Source organism: Folsomia candida, unplaced genomic scaffold (assembly GCF_002217175.1).
Source record: "Folsomia candida strain VU population unplaced genomic scaffold, ASM221717v1 Fcan01_Sc005, whole genome shotgun sequence".
Taxonomy (NCBI): domain Eukaryota; kingdom Metazoa; phylum Arthropoda; class Collembola; order Entomobryomorpha; family Isotomidae; genus Folsomia; species Folsomia candida.
Genome location: NW_019091197.1, coordinates 4,570,171 through 4,593,265, shown reverse-complemented (window position 1 = coordinate 4,593,265; position 23,095 = coordinate 4,570,171). Strand labels below are relative to the sequence as shown.

At 36.4% G+C, this 23,095-nt stretch overlaps 6 protein-coding genes across 7 annotated transcripts; 3 read left to right on the top strand and 3 right to left on the bottom strand.

Annotated features, from left to right (window-relative positions):
- The first annotated feature begins 205 nt into the window (after window positions 1-205).
- LOC110849935 lies at window positions 206-1,908 on the top strand. The gene is made up of 2 exons (XM_022097416.2): window positions 206-382; window positions 453-1,908. Exons 1-2 carry the CDS (start codon window positions 310-312, stop codon window positions 1,595-1,597), a joined length of 1,218 nt encoding a protein of 405 aa, XP_021953108.1. The 5' UTR covers window positions 206-309; the 3' UTR covers window positions 1,598-1,908.
- On the bottom strand, window positions 1,626-2,758 carry LOC118435850. Its single transcript, XM_035852317.1, has 2 exons — window positions 2,684-2,758; window positions 1,626-2,406 (listed from the first exon to the last, which is right to left on the bottom strand). Exons 1-2 carry the CDS (start codon window positions 2,752-2,754, stop codon window positions 1,899-1,901), a joined length of 579 nt encoding a protein of 192 aa, XP_035708210.1. The 5' UTR covers window positions 2,755-2,758; the 3' UTR covers window positions 1,626-1,898.
- Window positions 2,759-14,722: 11,964 nt separating this feature from the next.
- Window positions 14,723-15,472, top strand: LOC118435900 (protein PRRC2C-like). The gene is made up of 3 exons (XM_035852413.1): window positions 14,723-14,896; window positions 14,986-15,305; window positions 15,410-15,472. The coding sequence occupies exons 1-3, from the start codon at window positions 14,767-14,769 to the stop codon at window positions 15,470-15,472; spliced, it is 513 nt and encodes a 170-aa protein (XP_035708306.1). The 5' UTR covers window positions 14,723-14,766.
- Window positions 15,473-15,535: 63 nt separating this feature from the next.
- Window positions 15,536-16,625, bottom strand: LOC118435899. Its single transcript, XM_035852412.1, has 3 exons — window positions 16,052-16,625; window positions 15,645-15,976; window positions 15,536-15,556 (listed from the first exon to the last, which is right to left on the bottom strand). The coding sequence occupies exons 1-3, from the start codon at window positions 16,287-16,289 to the stop codon at window positions 15,536-15,538; spliced, it is 591 nt and encodes a 196-aa protein (XP_035708305.1). The 5' UTR covers window positions 16,290-16,625.
- Window positions 16,626-17,710: 1,085 nt separating this feature from the next.
- Window positions 17,711-19,005, top strand: LOC110850158. Of its 2 annotated transcripts, none has more exons than XM_022097635.2 (5): window positions 17,711-17,835; window positions 17,930-17,990; window positions 18,076-18,316; window positions 18,408-18,613; window positions 18,761-19,005. In XM_022097635.2, exons 1-5 carry the CDS (start codon window positions 17,775-17,777, stop codon window positions 18,897-18,899), a joined length of 708 nt encoding a protein of 235 aa, XP_021953327.1. In that variant the 5' UTR covers window positions 17,711-17,774; the 3' UTR covers window positions 18,900-19,005. The 2 variants fall into 2 exon arrangements, with proteins under 2 accessions (XP_021953327.1, XP_035707897.1); XM_035852004.1 differs by having other exon boundaries at window positions 18,408-18,641; window positions 18,761-18,884.
- On the bottom strand, window positions 18,989-20,610 carry LOC118435898. Its single transcript, XM_035852411.1, has 4 exons — window positions 20,466-20,610; window positions 19,926-20,197; window positions 19,750-19,847; window positions 18,989-19,679 (listed from the first exon to the last, which is right to left on the bottom strand). Exons 1-4 carry the CDS (start codon window positions 20,608-20,610, stop codon window positions 19,196-19,198), a joined length of 999 nt encoding a protein of 332 aa, XP_035708304.1. The 3' UTR covers window positions 18,989-19,195.
- Between the last annotated feature and the right edge of the window lie 2,485 nt (window positions 20,611-23,095).

Below are 23,095 nucleotides of genomic sequence, written 5' to 3'. Positions count from 1 at the left end.
ACCTATTCACCATCCACCTCCTTTGTCTCAATTAATCCAGTTTTTAATGTGGAAGTAAATTCCAGCAAGTTTTTAGCATGGAATAAATATATTATTCATATATGTACACGAAATATTGGAAGATAATTAATGCGGATCAGACGAGAAAGAGCAGACAATGACAATTTAGTACATCATTCTTTGTTCCATTATGCCATCGCTGTTAATATTTATTACCGTCAGACAAAACCTCCCATTAGCGTCACATTTATTTTGTTTACTACGGCGAAAAGATCTCTCAATCACGGCTCAATCTGTGTAAACTTTGAAATGGTTAACCGACATTTTACTGTATTAGTATTATTAATAATTAGCGTTTACACCACCACCCAAATTTCTGCTGGTACATAGTAAAATTATAATACTAAAATTCTAAATTGGCCTCATTTTAAAATTTTTCTCCATATTGATAGGAAACCAAATACGAAGAAACTGCAACGGATGGGGAAGATGTCTTCCAACCAGACAAACAATTAACTGGACTCCTGGTCGCGCCGATTATTCCATCCAACGCAGAAATTGCCCTTCCTACTGTCGTGGATATGGCGTGTGTGACAGAGACGGAGTATGTCGTCACGTGACCCAGGGAACGCCACAGACTACTGGATGGGGTCCATCACTTACACGCCAAGTACCAATTCAGCGTCGCCAAGAAACCGTAATTTTAACCCCAACTTGGCCTGCACAACAAATTAAGGCTTCCCCCCTCATTTCCTACGGTCCCCCAACTACACATCACTCACTCCCCTTAATTTCAAGGGCACAAGTCTTAAGAAAATCTCCCCCAATCAACCCTCCACCAAAACATTTGAAACAAAAGGAAGCTACTCCTCCCCCTAAGGAAACACAATATTGGGAAGATTTAAGCAACTGCGGTCTCCCCGAGTACGACTGCATTCCACGCATTAGTGACCGAGACGACGTGAACTGTGCCCACTGTGAGGACGTCCTACACGGAAAATGCCACTCTTTAGGGGTTTGTTTTGTTAAGGGGGATCCAAAATCGTCCCCACCCCCGCCAGAAGACATCCAGACCCCCAAACCGTACTGGGAAGACCTTACCAACTGCCTCCTTCCCGAGTATGACTGCGTTCCTCGAGCAAATGAAAACGACGCTGATAACTGTGCCCATTGTGAGACCGTTTTACACGGAAAATGCAACTCTGTCGGGATTTGTTTCGTTAAGAAGGGTCAACCACCACCCCCACCAAAAAATGACCTGACCCCACCTCCACCTCCGCCTCCATCTTCAAATTATTGGGAAGATTTGAGCAACTGTGCCCTCCCAGAGTTTGAATGTATCCCGAAGAAGGAAGGGTTCGAAATTGACTGTGCCAGGTGTGAGATTAGTCTTGAAGGAAAATGTCATCCGTTAGGAATTTGCGTGGTGAAAAAGGTGGCAAAGAATTACTGGGAGGATTTGACCAACTGTGGTCTCCCGGAGTATGACTGCGTTCCAAGAACGAGTCAGGATGATGAGGACAATTGCCAAAATTGTGAAAATGTGAGAGGCGGTAGATGTCACGCGGTGGGGGTTTGTGTTGTTAAAAAGGCGTGATTTTGTTCCTAGTTTGTATTTTATTCGGTTAAATTTAAATCGAAATTTGCAGGGAAATTCCAGTGCGACATTTAAATAGGGTTCTACATATGTATTTTCTGTAATAGAATAAATTACTCAAAGTTTAAACTATGTATTCTAGCAATTATGTGACATTGTTTCTTAAAACTGTGTACATATACATGGACAGAAATGGACAGTATTTACTACGTATTGTACAGACATATTTTAAATTTAGGGTTAAATTTTTACAAGTATACAATTTATAATTTGTTAACATTATGTCATTAAATAAATGATTTTACACTAGACTTCCATAAAGCAGCAAATTAATTAGTCTATCAACACAAAATTGCCACACGGTTAAAGATGTCCGCTTATCCCAATACTTACCACCACCCATCCCAACCTTAAGTGGTGGGAATGACCGTAAATATTTGCGTAATAAGAAACAATCCTTCCTCCCAATTTTTTGCAACTTCAATATTTTTCCTCCATTTTTGAGGAACTCTATCGACGCAGTATTCGGTAAACTGAGGGAATGCAGCATGATGTGGATGACGACGAAGAAATCGAGACTTAACAGGAGGAAGAGGAGGATAGCTTCGACGGGTAAGTGAGCCCAGGAAGATATAATTATATAAAGGGCGGAAACTTCGCCAACCATCGTGAAGGTTAAGAAAATTGAAAGATATGGCATTGCAAGGACAGCGGACACTAAATTTACGGTGAGTTGAGCTATACGGTACTGCTGGAGTAGAGCTATCGTGTGGTCAAGACCTGCAGATGGGTTGTGTCGTCTAATTTTCCTGGAAATAGTTGGCAAATTAGTAATTTCAATACCCCCGAGGAAAACAAAATGTTTGCAACCCAGTAAACCATACAAGTTTGCATTTTCATTTTATAAATTTTCACAGACTATTGCGTCTATTCATAAAAAAATTTCATTAGATTATCAAACTGATGACCTATGCATAAACTTTAAACTTCGTTAATTCATGTAAATTTTTGCAAGTTTACATTCTATATTATAATTATAGCAATAAATACATGTTGAACCAGTCATACAAAGTCACGTTTGCTCACCTTTCCAAAATATTGATCCACAATTCAATCATTGCTGAAGGATAAATAATTATCCGACTTATCGTAACCATTATGATTGCGCATATAACGCAAAGCACGGAAAATTGAATAAGTCCACTAACACCACGTTCAAGCCAGGTAGCCGTCTGATCTTCTGACCCATTTTCGCAATGAGGCAACGCAATACTGCCGATTGATGGAGGACTACATGGTCTGATGACGGCCAGAAAACAAACCAGTACTGGAAGTGCAAACATGGATATTTCTGCCAGCCCCAAACTGAACCAGACTTTAAACTTCACATAAGTTGAAGGAGCTGTACACGATTAAAAGTGTTAAAAATGTGGTTGCATATGCACAATCTAAAGGTTGATTTATACTTCATTCCTTGGTAACTTGCGCCATAGTTAAATTATTGGCGCGAGTTACCAACATATTCACCAAACTGCTTACTTTGGTCGGATAGTACGTATTTTTCAATCCAGTTAGTCGTATCGAATAGTAAATTTAGCTCGTGTCGTCGATAGTGCAAAAATACTTGGCAACATGAAATGCTTAATTGAGCAGATAAGAAAAAGAAACTCGACGCTTTCATCCAAGATGATGTTCCAAAAATAGAATCATGAGTTTTCAAAATATTTGTAAAGAACCAAAAGGAATAGAGCACCGTGGAGACTAAGAGTAAGGAAAAGGATAAAAGACGTAGAATTCTTGCAAATTTGTTTAATTTGTGATAGTTTTCACTCATGGGAATTGCAAATGTTACATTGCTCCAGCGCGCAAGCGAAGTCATTAAGGGGATGTAGGATGTAGGAATGCGACAATGGGAAAACAAGGGTTTGATCATTGTTTGAAAATTCTCCCAAATTTTCAAACAATTCTTCCGAATTTTCAGAAAACTAGAAAATGTATGCATACTGTGTATCTTTTTACAAAAAAGTTTCAACGAGAAATACATCTCAAAAAACGCAGTAATTAAATAATACAAATATTTCACTCTTCCTTATGGAAATTTTAAAAATAACCTACATAGATATGATATACTGATTGTTTTGTGTGAGAAATAAGTTGCTTTAATCTAAGGAAGATGGTCAGAATGACGTATAGAACTTAAATAAGTGACTCCTTGATAATGATTTGATGACCTAGTTGTCACAGATGACTAATTGCAAGGCGTGACCTCAACATTTGTTTACCCTAATATGTACAACGACTTCAGGAAAACTACAAAAGAGCAAATATTAATTAACTCTTACATAAACAAATTGTTTTACCAATGAAAGAAAGTATTTATACAAGGTGGTTTAAATGTTAGGTTACAATGGAAAATTTGTCAATGGGAAAAATTCGCAAATCTCCATTAGTTACCGAAATTTTGCCTCTGAAATTCAATATTTTAAGAATTTTGTCATCAGTTTTGATAAAAATTAATAAAAATCTCAATCCCAAATCCGTAACTAATGGAAATTTACGAATTTTTCTCATTGAAAAATTTTCCATTGTAACCTGACATTTAAACCACCCTGCGTTATAAGCGACAATGCATGTTGCCAACGGAAGTGAAGGTAAATTTGTCGGTCCCAAAATTTCGTCCGTGAAGGAAGTGGAAGTACGGAAAGTTTCCAATGGCGCGAAAATTCGAAATAAATTAAATTCAAAACATTAAGCTGGAGAATAGGAATGGACATGGGTATTTTTCTTATGGTGGTTATTGGTGGTTATCTTTGGGTAGTTATAGGGTAATCTAGGAATGGCTGCCTGCTGGTGGTTACCCAAAGGTTATCGGAGAGTGGTTGTCTGATGGCAATAATCAAGGAAGCTGAGGTAAGGGTCAGTGCTGAGGCAAGGGCAGGGCCAAAATTGCCGTTGGATTCAGGGACATTTCAACCCCCCACACTTAATTTTATCACAGCTCATACCCTACACAATTTCGAAAACGTTCTCTTCGAATTATGAAAATTTATACGATGGATGCTCTGTCAGGTGCCTTCCATTCTGAGACTAATTATGTTCTCAATTTTGTTTCGATCTGATAAAACCTGCCACATCAAGTTTCATTAAATAATGCAAATAGTTATCATTCGTTGCATAGCGATTAACAAGTTGTGCTCTATTTAATGTGTCCGAGGTCAAGTTGTCCGCGCATTGACTACCGCAGAATGTAATTATGCAGGTGGTGACCAGCTAAAACAGGTTAAATCCTTCCCTGAACTGAATAAATATATTATGTATGTATGTATGCAATGCATGTGTCAGATTGATTGCATGTCGAAAAAGTCGTGACGGCTAATGAGGATGTTTAACAAAGGTAGCCAACGACTTTCGCTTGCTTACTTATTTCAATGGAATAGCTCCAGAAACAGCATTTCGATTCCTCTATTTCATGATATGTATGTACATATAAATATTTTACAAAACCATTAAGTAAATAATTTTATACTACAGTTCCATAAGAAGCAAATTAATCAGTCTGTCCACACAAAATTGCCACACGGTTAAAGATGTCTGCCTATCCCAATACTTACCACCACCCATCCCAACCTTAAGTTGTGGCAATGACCGCAAATATTTGCGTAACAAAGAACAATCTTTCTTCAACATTTTTTGCAACTTCAAAATTTTTCCTCCATTCTCGAGAAACTTTATGGACGCATTATTCGGCAAACTGAGGGAATGCAGCATGACGTGAATTATTACAAAGAAATCGACACTCATCAGGAGAAAGAGGAGAATAGCATCGACGGATAAGTGAGTCCAGGAGGATGTGATGATGTAAAGGGCAGATATTTCGCCTATCATCACAAAGGTTAAGAAAATTGAAAGATATGGTATTGCAAGTACAGCAGACACCAGATTTACGGTGAGGTGAGCTATCCGGTACTGCTGAAGTAGAGTTATTGTGACATGTAGACCGGAAGCTCGGGTATGTCGTCTAATTTTCCTGGAAATAAATGGCAATTAACCAATTTGAACACCCAAAAGCAAAGAAAGTTTGCATATTATTTTTACAAATTTTCACAAACTATGCCATCTATTCATAAACAATTAGTTACATTAGATTAGCATACTGATTATGCGCAAATTTTAAACTCGATAATTCGTGTCAATTTTTGCAAGTTTACATTCTATTGGAATTATGGCAATACATTTTGAATCAATCACATAAAATCTCCTTTGCTCACCTTTCCAAAATTTTTATCCACAATTCAATCATTGCTGAAGGGTAAATAATTACCCGACTTATCGTAACCATTATGATTTCGCATATAACGAAAAGCACGCAAAATTGAAAAAGTCCATTAACACCGCGTTCAAGCCAGGTAGCCGTCTGATGTTCCGTCCCATTTTCGCAATGTACCAATCCAATACTGGCGATTGATGGGGGACTACATGGTTTGATGGCAACCAGAATACAACCCAGTACAGGAAGTGCAAACATGGTTATTTTTCCCAGCACCAAACTGAACCAGACTTTCAACTTGACATACGTAGAAGGAACTGTACATGATTAAAATTGGGTTAAAATTGTTAAATTACAATGGTTATATTTGCATAATCAAATGTGGGATTATAAGTACTTGGTAAAATGTGCCATAGTTAAACTACAACCATAGATCGATATTTTGCGTACTCCGGCCTCCACGTACTCCGTAGTCCGGCCAGCCACGCGTACTCCGTACTCCAAAAAAAGTCGCGTACTCCGGCCTCCGGAGGCCGGAGTACGTCATTGGCCTGAGTTACCAAGAAGTGAAATATAAACACACCTTAATCTACAAGTAATTATGCATATGTTGTAAATTCCAACATGGCGGATGCATTATTTTTATTAAAATACTTCTCATATAGATAATTTTTCGTCAAGAATATTCACGATTGCTTTGCAACAGTGTAAACTTTGTAAAAAGATTGGCCTGATTTAACAAATTTAAATGAGTGAGTAAAGTAAAAGGTATATTTTGAAAGCTAGGAAATTTGTAAATTAGGTAGATTTAATTAGTAAGAAATTTACAAAGTTTAAAAGCAGCTGTGCATGACATTCGGCTGCAATTTCTTTTTCTTAATTGCTGTAAAATATTTATGCTACATAGAATGAAAGATATTTAAAAATCATGCATGTATACTTATATGTACTTATATACGTACGTACACACTCTTTAGATAATTCACCAAACTGCTTACCTTTATCGGATAATGCATATTTTTCAATCCAGTTGGTAGTATCGAAGAGTAAATTTAGCTCGTGTCGTCGATAGTGCAAAAATACTTGGCAACATGAAATGCTTACGTGAGCAGATAAAAACAAGAAACTCGACACTTTCTTCCATGATGCTATAACAAAGTTGGAATCATAAATTATCAAAATATTTATAACGAACCAAAAGGAATAGAGCAGCATGGAGACCAACATTAGAGAACAGGATAAAAAATGTAGAATTTTTGCAAATTTTTGAAACTTATGATTATTTTCACTCATGGTAATTGCAAATGTCACATTGGACAAGTGTGCAATCGAAGCCATTATGGCGATGTATGATGCAGGGATGTGACAACGTGAGATTAACTGTTTAATCATTTTCAGACAATTCTCCCAAATTTTCAGAAAATTAGAAAATATATGCCTACTGTATAACTTTTTGAAATAAAGTTTCAACGGGAAGTGCATCTCAAAAAACGCTCTAATTAAAACAAATACATATTGCACTTTTTACGTAAACTTTAAAAATAAGCTAAGATTGTTTTGTGTGAGTAATAAGTTGATTTAATCTAAGATTGTCAGAATGATGTATAAAACTTAAATAACTCCAAGTGGACGTCGCTTCATAATTTAATGACCTAATTATCACAGGTGACTAATTGCAAGGGCGTGACCCCAATATTTGTCTAACATAATGCAACGGCTTCTACCGAAAAACAAATACTAATTAACTCTTATATAAATTGTTTACCAAACAATTGTCCGTGACGGACGTAAAAGTATGGAAAGTCAAATTTTAGAATGGCACGAAAATTCAAAACAAATAAATAAAATTCAAAATATTAAATTGGAGAATAGGTATGAACATGGGTATTTTTCTGATGGCGATTATCTGGGAGTGGTTGCTTGGGTAATGAAAAACTGATATGACGTATGACATAAAAAATTGTATCCATTTATATTATGGTTTGTAAAATGTATACAAAAGGCGATTAGAGATGGTTTGCACAAATTCATAATTTAATTATGCGATGGTTTTTGGTTGGAGAGATTTCTAACTTTTTTTATGTGAAAGCCCATGTCTCGAACTATAGGTAAATATATTTGGCTTCCGGTGTTGTGCACTCTGGGGCATGAGGCAAGGTCAAATTTGCAGAGGTGTCCTTTTTTAGTTTTCCAAACCAGTGTTCTTATAAAATGGCGCCGAACAAAAGATTTTTTCTGAGGCCCTAGTGCAGAAATCGTCTTTGCGACTATTATCAATGGACTCAGCATGCCTTTCACTATATAAAACCACTTTTATCTCATGCTTATCTTTTAAGCCCGTATTGTAGTTTAACTTCATACTTGTCCTATGGAATGCTCTCACGAACGCAACTCCTCGACTTTTAAGGCCCCCACATTTTAGGGCTTTGACACTAAAAATCCCAAACGTTGTTTATATCCAAGGTACATATAGTATATTGCACTGTAAGTACTTTTGATAAAATTTTGATAAGTGGTTACACCCCAGGAAATAAGTTTCCATCAAACCCTATAAAATTTTTACAAAAGTTCTCCTCGAAATTGAAGCGGAACTTAAACATTTTTTTAACTAATCAAAACGCAGTAATTTTATTATTTTGTCACTTGTACCTTGTAGGTAAAATAGTTCTGCAGCAGGGGACACAAAAAACTTATTAAAATTTGTTTTCAACAAAATTTGACTATTAATTTTCTAAATAAGTTCAAGAGTTTTTTAGGATTCCATGTCAGCTGATTAGCTCGGGTCCTTCTCCAAAACTGTTTACTCAAAATCTTCACTGTTTAATTTAATATTACTGAGGACACTTAGAGCTTTGCCCTTAATCTTCATTTCACCCAGTCGGTCCGTTTTTAAGGTCAGGAGGTCAATTTCCCGGTGCACGGTCCGACTTATCACTTTTCATGGAAAAGTATCAGCGATGCTGGAGGGCCCACATTATTTTATTCATTACGGATTCTTTTATTATTAGATACAATCATTATCTAGGGTTATAATAATAATAATTTTTCACCTCTGACCTCTTTGGTTATCATGCCACATGAATAATTAAGTTTGGAAAGTGGGTTTTTGACACCTTCCAACTCTGGGGGCTCTGGAGGGGACATTTGTGAAGCTATCGCCTTAAAAATTTAGAGATATCTTTTTGAGAGTATTATCTTGCTTGTCTATCAAAATCAACTCAAAATTCGAATTTGCACCAGAGATATTCAAGCGCAAAGTCGTGAAAACCATGTCTAATCGCCTTTTGTACATCCGCAGATGGTAGTCAGCAAACGACGGTCCGAAGATGATTTTCCTCAGTTTACCCGTAATCCAATGTTCCCGTGTGGAAAAAATAATGCGCATTTCTTTTGTTCTCGTCGCTCGCAACCTTATGTGCTTTATTTCGAAAAATTTTGAAATGGTTCTCTTCGAGTTGTAAAGATTTACACAATGGATGCTCTGTCACGTTCACGTGCTTTCGAAAAAGTCAGGAAAGTTTCACCTTACAGGACCAACGACTTGCTTACTTTTCTCAATGGAATTACTCCAGAAAACTCTTCAACCCCTTCACTTCATTTTATACATTTTGTAAAACCCTCAAATAAATAATTTTACACTAGACTGCCACAAGAAGCAAATTGATTAATCTATCCACACAAAATTGCCACACGGTTAAAGATGTCCGCTTATCCCAATACTTACCACCACCCATCCCAACTTTAAGTGGGGGGAGTGACCGCAAATATTTGCGTAACAAAGAACAATCTTTCTTCAACATTTTTTGCAACTTTAACATTTTTCCTCCATTTCTGAGAAATTTTATCGACGCAGTATTCGGCAAACTGAGGGAATGCAGCATAATATGGATGATAACGAAGAAATCGACACTTAACAGGAGAAAGAGGAGGATAGCATCGACGGGTACGTGAGCCCAGGAGGATGTGATGATGTAAAGGGAAGATATTTCACCTACTATGGTAAAAGTTAAGAAAATTGAAAGATATGGCATTGCAAGTACAGCAGACACTAGGTTTACGGTGAGATGAGCTATCCGGTACTGCAGTAGAGTTATTGTGACATGAAGACAGGAAGCTCGGGTGTGTTGTTTGATTTTCCTGGAAACAAATGACAATTAAGTAATTTCAACGCCTAAAAACTCTGGTTTGACGACTATTGAAAGAACTTGAGAAATTGAAAGTCAGCAATTTTCAAAATAAAATTAAGTAATAATCCCCGAAACCAGCATGTCTGAGTACACTTGGTAATTAAAAAAATTGCTTCGCAAATGAATTGTTAGATTCATTCATGTATTTTGGATGTCTCTAGATTCTAAATATGCATATATAAGTACATACATAATGAGGCAATGTGCTCGAATGTTTGTAACCCAGTAAACTACATATGTACATCAGTTTACAGAATTATCGCACAAACTTTCATAGATTATGTATGGCACACCTCAAGGGTGCCCATTCGTACATAAATGGTCTCCCTTGATTAGCAAACTATTTAATTCTGTGCATACTTTTAACCCTGTTTGATCGTACAGATTTTAGAAAATTTGCTTTCTATTTTAATTTCCTTGGTATTCCGTCCAAAATAATAATGCGGAATCAACAACATAAAATCTCCTTTGCTCACCTTTCCAAAATTTGTATCCACAATTCAATCATTGCTGAAGGATGAATAATTATCCGACTTATTGTAACTGATACGATTGCAGATAAAACGTAAATCACAGAAAATTGAAACAGGCCATTAATACCGCGCCCAAGCCAGGTAGCCGTCTGATCTTCTAATCCATTTTCGCAACGTAGCAACGCAATACTGGCGATTGATGGTGGACTGCATGGTTTAATCACAACCAGAAAAAATGACAGTATCGGAAGTGCAAAGACGGATATTTTTGTCATTCCCAAACTGAATAGGACTTTCAACTTCACGTAACTACAAGGAGCTGTACATACATAATTTAAAAATTACAATGGTTAACGTGTACACAATCTAAACTACTAATTCCAACATATGTACATACGCACAGATGATTTGGCGCAAAGAATATTCACGTCAACTTTTCGACCGCGTAAGCCTTGTAGAAACATTGACCCAGGTTTTGTAAACTTAAGCACGCTATTGATACGAGTAAATGGTGTATTTTGAAAACCAGGAAAAAGTTCGACTCGACTTTCTCTTTGCAAATAAAATATATTTATGCTGAATAGCATGAAATATATTGTAGAATCGTGCCTGTACATACATATGTACAGTGCGAGCATACTCTTAGATACATAATTATGTATGTAAATTAATTTACTAAACTTCTTACCTTTGTCGGATAGCGCATATTTTTCAATCCAGTTAGTCGTATCGAATAGTAAATTTAGCTCGTGTCGTCGATAATGCAAGAATACTTGGCAACATGAAATGCTTACGTGAGTAAATAAAAAATAGAAACTCATCACTTTCTTCCACGATGATATCACTGACGTCGAGTCGTGAATTGGAAAAATATTTACGAAGAACCAAACGGAATTAAGCGCTGTGTACACTAATATCAAGCAGAATGTTAAAAAACTTGGGATTTTTGCAAATGTATGAAACTTATGATGCTTTTCACTTCGGGGAATTGCAAATGTTACATTGCTCCAGCGCGCAAGGGAAGTCATTATGGGAATATATGATGTAGGGATGTGACAACGTGAGAGTAAGTATTTGATCATTTGCTCCCGAATTTTCAAAAAATAAGAAAATATATGCATACTGTATAAACTCTTGCAAAATAGTTTCAAGAGAAGGATCATTAGATTAAAATTGTGTAATATCTACACACAAATTTTTCACTCTTATTTACTTTTTAAAAAACAAGCTATGATATGTACATGTGTATGTATGCTGATTTTTGTGTGAGAAATATATTATTTTAGAGCGAGTATAAAATAGTTTATCTGATCTAAGAAATTGTCAGAAATGCATATAAAACTTACAACTTAACAGTTATGAGTGGTTTCGTAATAGATAATTAGGTCACCAAATTGTCATAGATGTTTAATTACAAGGGTGTGACCTCAATATTTCTTTATCCTAATGTAAAAACTTTTACTGAAAAATAAATACTAATTAACTCGTGCACAAATTGTTTATCCAGTAACGAAGTTATTTATGTATACACACATAAACTAATGTGCATACTTATGGACACTGGTATACTTACATGTATTTACATAAATACGTATGTATGTTTGTCTTTGTACAAATAAATGATAAATAAGTAACAGCACAACTTTAATACATATAAGTAGTATGAATGCATGTACATATGCATGTGCATACATACATACATACATGCATACTTATCAGAAGTTTTCACTCACTTCTTACCCCAGACAAACTTAAATATGTAAATGAAGAATATTTGTCTCGAAACTTTCACTGTAACCGTGCCTAAGAATCATATGTAAAATTTGTGCAAAAATCTAACATCCAAAGTTGCAAAGTATAGTTAAAATATGTCGGTTATTTCAGAATTTTACTCTAATATAGTTTTAACTCAACGACAAAGCAAATAAACTGCGGCAACGCAGGGTACACAAGTAGCGCAATAATGCTGATAATGTGATACAAAATATAGATCGTAGAATCTGAATTATTTCAAAATAATTAAATAATTAAAACTTCCTCATTTATATGTAGCCACTCTGAAAAATCATGCATCTTACATGTTTTACTGTTTTATCAATCTAAATAAAGCAATCTTAATTAATTACTTAATCAATCTTAATTAATTAATTAATCAATCTTACTGTTTTACTTGTCCAACATGTTAGATTCATTTTTTATGAAAATCTCATTTTGCCCCAACCACACCCACTGGCGCCCAGGGCTGTGGTACAACTCAGAGACACTTAATTTAACTCTATTTCGTCCATAGATTCAATTTTTCTAAAAATCTCATTTTCCCCCAACCACACCCATTGGCGCCCGGGGGTGCGCCACAACTCGGGAACACTTAATTCAACTCTACTTCATCCAGATTCAATTTTTCTAAAAATCTCATTTTACCCCAACCACACCCCCTGGGTGCCAGGGGGTGTGGCACAACTTGGGAACACTTAATTTAACTGCCCTTCATCTATAGATTCAATTTTTGTAAAGATCTCATTTTGCCCCAACCACACCCACTGGGCGTGAGGGGGTGTGGCACAACTTAGGAACACTTAATTTAACTGCCCTTCATCCATAGATTCAATTTTTGTAAAAATCTCATTTTGCCCCAACCACACCTACTGCGCCCCAACCACACCCACGGGGCGGGGGGGGTGGCACAACTTGGGAACACTTAATTTAACTGCCCTTCATCCATAGATTCAATTTTTGTAAAAATCTCATTTTGCCCCAACCACACCCACTGGCGCCCGGGGGGTGTGGTCCGGCTGCCCCCAAAAGCTTAGGGGATCCTCCCCCTAGGGTCATACGTATGATGGCGAAAACCGATTTCGATTATCTCGATCCGTTCTCCTGTTATCGTGTTGACAGACGGACGGACGGACGGACAGACAGACTAACTTAGTCATCTAAAACTGTAACGCAAAATTAGATTACATATACTTCTCAAAGTTCAGACTTCGTGATTACGGAGTACCATTTCCTTAGGAAGTATTTAAAATTTCCAGTTTATTATTGGGTTATGGATTACGTTCAATGTAATGAGATTGATTCTAAAGTAAAGTAAGTAATTTGTAAGGTTGGCCTCCGATTGACATTTCCTGGCTGGGCGTCATGCACTTATTTAGAATTAATGCAAGTACTATGTCATGTTCTGCATTTTTTTTACATACTCTTACAGCTATGCTACATATTGCGGAACGGGATAGATACATACATAAATACTAATTATATGGGTTAAGCACGTGCATTTAGATAGTTGGCCTTTGGTTAAAATTTATTACAATTTCTCAGAAATAGTGTCGTTGCAGGTTCCATTTACTATATGCGTAAGCCGGTAAGCCGAGTAAGCAATATAACTATGTATATTAGCATAAAATACGTGCGCTGCAATAATGTACTTCAAATATGCATGCAGATGCAACAAAGTAGCAGAAGTGAAAAGCTTGAATACATGCATAAGTATATCAATAGAGACGTTGAGCGAGAGTACATGATTGTACTTTGCGATTGTAAACCCAGCGGGAAAATCAAATATTAGTCAGAATTTTAGTCAAACACAAAAATACAAATCTCCGTCTCCAACCAGCATTGTATTGTATGCGTTTCTAAACAGTCATCCAAAAATCACTGTTTTCCGAAAAAAATAATAAGTGAAAAAAATTGGTCAAAATATTTCTCATTGCTCTCTTTATATTTGAGTTGTAACGATTCATTGGAAGTGCAGAATATGGAACAATTACTTGCAGAGGTACTTGCAAATGGTTATTTATTTAATTCAACCCTATTTAAATATTCAATTATTAAATCGTTAGCAGGAAGAAGAGCGAAAACGAGACGACGCAGACGCTGCTGTTGCTGATGGGAGAAAGCAGAGGAAGAAACAATTTAGATGGAAATTGAATCATGACCTTGCCCTAGTTAAGGCTGTTTTGGCGCACACCCCATTCTCCTCAGTAAAACCGGGCGACGCATGGGCTACGATTGCTGGTTCTATAAATAAATTATTTGAATTATCACTGGATAAGCTCGCTGTCCATCGACGGTTTGATTTAGTTTTGGAAGCACACCGTAAGGAAGAAACAAAGAATAGATACAGGTGACAAATATTCAAACACATCAGAATAAAACCACTGGTTAGATATTTATTGACATTTTTTAACCAGGTCCGGAATTGAAGAAGAGGTTTGCGAAATAGTGCGGCTCTTAAACGACCTAATGTCCTTAATTGATGATCAGAAGCTATTGGAAAAAGGTCACACAGAAGCAAAACAGAAAAAACTTGACGATAGTAAATTAAAGGCTGAAGAGATACGTGTTGCTGCTTGTACAACGATTAAGAGAAGTGGTAATGCTAATTTAATTTGTATTGGTGTTCTGTATTGTTCAAATGAATTATGCTGGATAGTAGGTGACATTTTTAACCTTGATTACTAGGTTCGAGCCCCGAAAATCCTGGCCCTGTTCCAAAGAAGCGTCCAACTGACTGTACTCTAATCGATTTGTGGAAAGAGAAACAGGAATCAGAACGCCAGCAAGAAATGAAAAGACTTGATGTCGAACAGCAACGTTATGACGCCGAGCGCGCTGAAAAAGTGGTCGACAGAGATCTAGAGAAGAAAAAATTACACCTTCAACAGCAGCAATTCGAGTTGGAGAGGGACCGTTTTAATCATCAACGGGACAAAGATAAAGAAGAGTTTAAATTGCGACAAAAACAATTAATCCTTCGAGAGGAAGAACGCAAGAGTCAGATGGCAACTCAGACAGCCCTATTACAATTGCTGATGAAAAAAATGTGAAATATAGCATTTTAAATAGCTTACATGCAATAAACTGATTTATTTCCATTCATTTCTAGAACATGTTTGTGATTAGTTTAGATTTTGATTTCTCAAATATTCCTCGAGTGTCGGAGGCTTAACCCCAAAATACTTCGATGTTTGGCATTCATATAAACAATTTTGGCAATTCTTTAAAATGGTAGCTACAAAATAATATTTTGACACTGGTTGAAGAAATATTTTTAAGTTCTTTTTAAAATCAATAAATGCAAACTGTTTATCTGTCTCACCAAACTCCCATTCTACACAAACCCGCAATTTTCTCATCGTTAAGTTAAATAACTTTTGCTGGTCTGAAAGTTGGTTTCCAATATGTGGAGTGATTAAGCTTCTGTGGAGTGGATATCCACTGTCGCCATACAAGTACATTTCTTGACCACCCAAATGAACTGCTAATTTGTCAAGTAACCCACTTTCATGTAGCATGTATGAGTCATGCCTTCGCCCTGGGATAGGTCCGTATAAATTTGCAACCATTCCATTTGGAGTCACTACCGATTGATATTTCAGTCCGTGCGACCGTTTATGACCGCTATAAACTTCTTGTTGGGATCGAGTGGGCCGACAAGTTTTGTGCAAGGTTCCTGGCAAATTAAATCCAGATCTTGTAAACATGTTAAATGTAAAATTTCATAATTCTGTTATTTGCCATAATTTACCATCTATAAACCCAATACAAGATGGAATTGGACACCCTTTCCTGACCAAAGCTCCCGAAAACTCTTTAAGATGTTCAAGAGATAACCACCATAACTGGAGAGATGTCAGAAGATGATAAAAATTGCCATAAACATGATTAATCATTGAGTTAAAAATGTAGGACAAATCTTGAGGCGAAAATCCGAAGTACTTTTGTAGATCTGAGAGTCGATTAGGATAAGCAAGGCGTCGTAGCATAACACACAAGCCTGAAATATATGGAAAGGACCCATAAAATTATTATCAATTACAAGTGTAATTATTATGTCAGGAAAGCTCACAAATTAGTCCGCTGAATTCTGTCCTATTAGGCATTTTTAACACATCTGGAACCCGTAACTCTGATTTCAATCGCAAAATGTCCGCTTTTTCAAATCTAAAATCCAACTTGAAACGAGAAACCTCGATTTCATCAAAACAGAAAAGTGTAGATTTGTTAAATTTGTTAATCCGCTTTGCTGCAGCAGCCAACAAAAAGGCATCACAATCACCAGTGAGCACACCCAATTTAATTAAACTTGAACTTAAGGTGGACATTTTACTGTCTGTCACTTTTGCACTTGTAAACAATTGTTTATAATTTCAAATCTGCCGGCAGAAATTAATCAGAACTACAATCCTCCCATAAAATATTCTCGCTCAACCTCCGAAAGGTACAATCCAGGATTTTGATTGTGATTCTAAACTACAGTGAATTTTTTACAATCATGTACTCTCGCTCAACGTCTCTAATGTCGTTGTTATCCATGCAAATCAGAGAAATGCGCATCTTGTTTGATTTTTCAAGAATGCCTTAAGTCCGTAAAAAGAAACTCTGGACGGGCAGTAAATACATTTGAGGTATTTCAGGTCAAAGGTCTATTTATAAAGATAGGATCCCTTAAGATTTAAAATTTCGGCACAAAGTTTGTAAGACAACAATCGTAAAAAAATTGTATCGTTCATATGTACGTACATGAGTAAGGGATTTAGTCGTAACTCTTTTGCTAGATGCTCCGATGATAATTACTGTTCATGTGAGAAAAGTGTGGCCTTTGCTGAGCCAAATTTCTCTAAAAGGCTATCTGGCACATGTTTTAATTTTAAGGAATATCTTAGCAACTTCAAATTTTGTTGTACCGAAATAAATTTCTGCAAGGAATAAAATAGTAAAAATAAACAAATCCCGCCAGGTAACCTCTTATAATTTCTAGGGTCATACTTTTTTCACATGAACAGTAGTTAAATAATAATTAATTCCTGATACATACGTATGTACATATAATATGGGGCTGGGCTTTAAGAAATGTAAAAACTGAATAATTTTTTTTTGCTAGGCTAGAATACCAAAAGAATGAGCATGATATGGTTCCCGAATTCATTTTATCGCTACACTTGAAACACGCTAGCCCCAGTATTAGTCATACAAAAAAGTCACCCTGTTTTAAATACGGACAGACTCGCATTTCTATAAAGTGATTTCGTTCCAAAACAATTAGGCCATAGTTCAAATACTGCTTAATCATTGACCTTGTCCTTTATGACTGAGTCAATGAAGCCGTTTTAGAGTGGGGATTAGCATTGTTCCGAAGTTGTATACCCACCGCAACAAAAAAATCTTGTATAAATACCAACTGGACCTCTGCTTGGACATCTACCCTCCAGTGAATTTATACATATCACAATAAAAAACAATTCAAAATCATGGAGAAACTCACGATTTACTTGTTTCTGGTTGTCTTCGCAACAACTGCAAAAGGACAAGGTATCAACTTATATATTTTATACTGAATGGCTTACCACTTTTTCGGAGAGTTTGCTATGAAATTGTATGTATTATTCTGCATTTATATTTCCAGAAAGGCACTACAATGATATGGGACCTGTTGATGAAGACACCCCACCACGAAGAGAACTATTGTAAGAATCTGGGCGAAATTGCTTATCTGTACATGGTCCCATACCTCGTAAATCTGTACACTTAATTTTCCTGATTTTTGCACAGGACGCTCCAACTTGGCGTCAAATTCACCGTGACACCAACCCGACACTACCACAATGGCTACATGACACTTAGCAGACGTTCCGAATATGAATTGTCCTTCACGACGAGTGACACCTTCCCGAACTTCATCGCCAACGAGCGCACGAACAACCTAACGATCAGTGTTGATTTCACTTTTGAGGATGGTACCGTCGAAAAGAATGACTTTGGGTTCACAGTTATCGACAAGAATAACCACGAGGTTTGAATGAGTGCATTTATAAAAGGAAGCCATGCAAATTTGACCGTTACAAATATTTACCCATGTGATAATTATTATATTTAATCTGCAGCCCGTCTTCACCGGTCCGAGCGTTGTTCGTTTTCTGTACCAACCAAAGCCCGGCCAGTCGTATATTGATGTCGAGACGTGGATTACCGTGGCAGATGAAGACCTTGGTTCATTTGGGTTGCAAGATGTCGTCGTTGTTGATGACGAGGAAGGATTGAATATTCAATTGGTCAAGTACGCATTGTACGGTCCGGTTTCTCCGGCTGCGTGAGTGCAACAATTTAAATTTCCAAAAGTATGTACATACATAATTTTACAGGAATTTTCAAGATCTCTGATAAATTTATGAAGAACTCAGCATAAAGTTACTAGGTTTATGAATAGTGTGCCAATTAAACAATGGGAATTTTGCAGGTATGGGATAGTGTTTAGAATCCCGACAAACATTCCTATCGAACGTATGTACAATCGCATTATTTATCTTGCTGCCGTTGATGGAGAAAGCGGCACCGTGTTCCCAGCCCAACTTAAGCCGTACCCTCAAATTCTTTAAGATTAAAAATTTAATCAATTTAACGAATTGAGGTTTAGCTTAACCATGTAATCAAATTTATTTGATTTTTTATGGTTTACATAATAAACGAAATATTCATATTTTGCTTGTCTTATTTTCCTTCGAAGTGGGTATTTTTATACATGTTTTATGTAAAATGAGCACGCATTACTGTATTAATATTTAAATTTACATACTTACTCAATACAACTCTACATATATATGTATATATGAGCTACAAATTATGACAACTATTGTATGTACATTTGTACCATGTGTGCATTACATATACATGATTATGACCTGAGAAGTAAGAGCGATACGACCTGACTAACAGTAAAATTAAGAATTAGCAACGGTGTCAACTTATCTACAAAGCCACCCCCCAATTGTACTTTGAGGGGCACAAAGGATTTTGTCATTTTCTTGACGAGGTGCTTCCTCTTTATGGTTTGACAATTACTCCAGCTTCTGATCATGGAAATTGACTTTTCGCGCACATTTGCAGCCCTAGTGGTCATTATGAGGAGGGAAACGACACCATCAAACGCAACCATTGGGAAATATGAGAATCCTGGCATTGGAATTTTTCCAGGTAGTCTGATGCACGCGTGTAAACAGAATATCGTGAGAGCAGTCATTCCTCCAAGAAACAATGGAAAATAATGGCGACGAAAGCATTCGTTGACCTGTTTCTCCAAAATTTGCAGATATCGATATCCACGAAGCGGGGATAGTGAGACTGAGTCAATCTTCCCGGTCTTGATTAATGGGAAATTGCTGTGGAATCAAGGTTTGTATCAGAATCAAGATTTAAAAGGTTTGAACCCGAATATTAAGACTTATGTACCTGTTCAAAACTTCCAGGTAGTCATGAAGTAGACAAGTACTTAGAAAAAACAGCCCAAACATGGTAAATACAAAGCCCAGGACCATATCAAGATGCATCTATTTAAAACGCAACATTTCAGTCAATAAAAACTGTATAGATTGTAAATAATATAGAAACTAAGTTTTCATCTTTACCCAAAAATTTAAAAGTCCATGCCCCCAATACGACCACCACCCTAAAGTTATGCACCGCTTCTTCCCAACATAAGTGAAGAACACGGATCCCAGAAATGGTGGGAGGCACGGGTGTGCCATCAGGATTAGGAAAACCATTGTGGGGACGCCCAATCCAGTACCAATTCCAATCAAGAGCAAATTCTTCTCAAACTTTTCCCCAGTAGTATTTTCAATCCGAGGAGTAGCTGGTACTTTCAGGGAATATGGAGGAGTCTCAGGTTTCCCTTTGTCTGAAATGAGAAGATTTAATTACTTAGTGATTTGAATATTATAGAAATTAAATATTGACGTAGTGCAGTAATTTTTGAATTTTTACAACTCAGTAAACTGTGTACCTTTATTATTTAAAATTAAGAAAGATGCCCTTAATGCATGTACGCTTGCAATAAATTTGGACGCTAATTTTCCTTTGTAAACTTTATAAAGTTTTGTGGGCCCTAGCAAATTTACGAAATTTACTAAATTACAAACTTTCCAATTGAATATATTTTAAAATACCTTTAGCTTTCTTCTCACTGGCAGTATCTGATCTTCCAAATGAATCCTTATCCAACAACTTTCTCTCCATGTCACCCTGCGCGTTGACCAATTTGATGATCTCCTTCTCATTCAGCCAGCACACTACCCTACACCCGTTGCACATTATGTACCCGATCGTAAAATAAATGGCCAGCATGTGGTATGCTATCCCAAATTCGGAAATGTTTCTGGACAGAAGACTCACAATTAGGAAAACATTGTGCACAACGGCAATCGTGAGATGCACTTTGAACTGATAGAGTCGCCGAGGTGATTTTACGGAAGTGAGGCAACCCTTCTGGGCATCCCAGTCGAGCGAAATGCACGCAATTGAGGTGCACAGTTTCAAAAAGATTTTGTAAAAGTGGAGAATTTTGCGGGTGTACATTTTGACGATTTAGTTTTTGAATGAAAGTGGTTCAGCTTCTGTGGAGAAAGTAAGTAACGAAGTGCATACGCGAGGATTGCACTTATATGCAAATTTTTGTCGAAAATTGTTGAATGACGTTTTCGATGTTGTTGTTATTTTCTCTTCTGTCGTCTTAAATAGGTTGAAGTAAACTATGCATAAACATGTTAATGTCGCTTCTTAATGGAATTTATGTAACTACAAGTGTTTCCAGGACTTTAATCTGTTTTTAAGTTTTTCCACTCGTGGAGGGAGACGTCACTACTTACGTAAAATGTTGTTACCCGTGCATTCAAGGATTATTTAAATCATGCTTAGTGACAGCTTGATAATTGCAATATTGCTAAATAAATACGTTAAGAAAGTACTTTACAGAATTTTAAAATACAGTGTGTTTTCGGTTTACATAAGTTTTGATAAATTGTGCAATAATTGTGGCAGGAATACGTGACCAAAAAATAATGAGAAAGTCAAAGGCTAATCGGGAAATCGTAAAGTTCAGCGGACATACGCTACGCTATTTAATTGCAATGTATCAAGTTGTTTGAGTAGAAGTTGCAAAAAACCCATTTATAAAATTCGCAGCATTTTACGGTCCTCCACCCAATTCAAAAAATAATGAGAAAGATATCGCCTAGTTGAGCTGTCTATTTATACTTTTAACAGAAATTCTCATCTCAAATTCATGGAACGATTGACAGTATCGGAAACTTACATATGTGTCCAATTGACAACAGGAAATAGGACCAATTTAAATATTGTTACATGTGCATGTGTTTACTCCAGTTTGTTAACAATCTACACAATCTAAGAAACTTTCGTAGTTAATTTACATACATATGTTTTTATGCGAAACAGCAGTTTAAATTTAAGGCGCTAATTGCTGAGCCGAAAGTTACATAATACCGTAGAGAATGAGGACCACAATTTTCGCAAAATGTTGCACCTAAAATTGCATAAGGCTTGTTCATATTCGATTTAAGTACACAATAGTTCCTGGTGAGTCCATTTATTAAATAAGACATATGTATGTACATATGCCTACAGAATAGGAAGGTGGACACGAAGGAGCTTACGTACGAGTTCAAATTTCTTGGAACATGTTTGGACAATTACATGGCTTGGCAGTCCACTTAGAAAACTGAATTATTAATTGTTCAATTGCTTTCACTTTCACCTCGGGTTGGATTTAACGAGCCATTCATATCTACTTGTTTGAGACGTAAACGGAAGAGAAATATAGGTATGTAAGGTTACATAACCTATTTTACAATCGTAATTATCTATTGTTGAAATTTCAGCTGCAGGTTTTCACCAATTTTAAATTTCGGATGATCATTGCGTAGTTTGCGTTGGTTATAAAATTTCCAGTATTAACTGCGTTGTTACGTATTAATTTTACTGTTGCAGATTTGTCGGCTAGGAAAAGACTGATACTAAATTTGTTAAGCAGCTTCCATTAAATACGTCAAGTCTTTAGATTCTTTAGATTCCTGTTTGTCAACTTGGCTGATTTTGAACTAAAGATAATGATATTATGCTTTAAATAGCTTGAGCAATACTACAAATTCTTACAATGCGAACGAATCAGGTGTTGCCCTTAGAGCTCTAATCAGTCTTACATTCCTATGCCAGATCTTGCCACGTGTCGTAGACAGACTGAAAGATATTAGCTGTTTTTCAGTCGTGGTTTACCATAAAAGTGCAAAAAACAAGGTAATTTTGCTAGCAAAAATTGGCCTTGTCGAAATCTACGAGTATCATTTAGTGTCATCGCATTGTTACCTGTTTACCATGTTTGCTTAATCGGAATTAATTTATTCTTCCTTTAAGTGATCAGTCTTAAACGACATGATTTTGGCTCAGACTGATACAACTGGAAGATAGCGTGTCATTACCCATTGACGAGACTATTTACCTAACTAAATCAATAGACAGACACGTAATACACGTCGTAGTTAATCTCCAAATTAAATTTGATGCGTAAACCCAAATTACAAGAATTGTGTTGACACAACGTTTGTACATATTTTGTGAAACTACAGATGGGTCGATCTTTAACAAATATTTCATGTCAATTTTGCCTGGATGAGGCAATGCCATGACGATTCGTGTAGCCAGTTGTTCAAAACTGAACTCATCAATCTGATAATTTTTGCCCCCGATTTAGAAATATACTTATCGAATAAGGTATGATGTA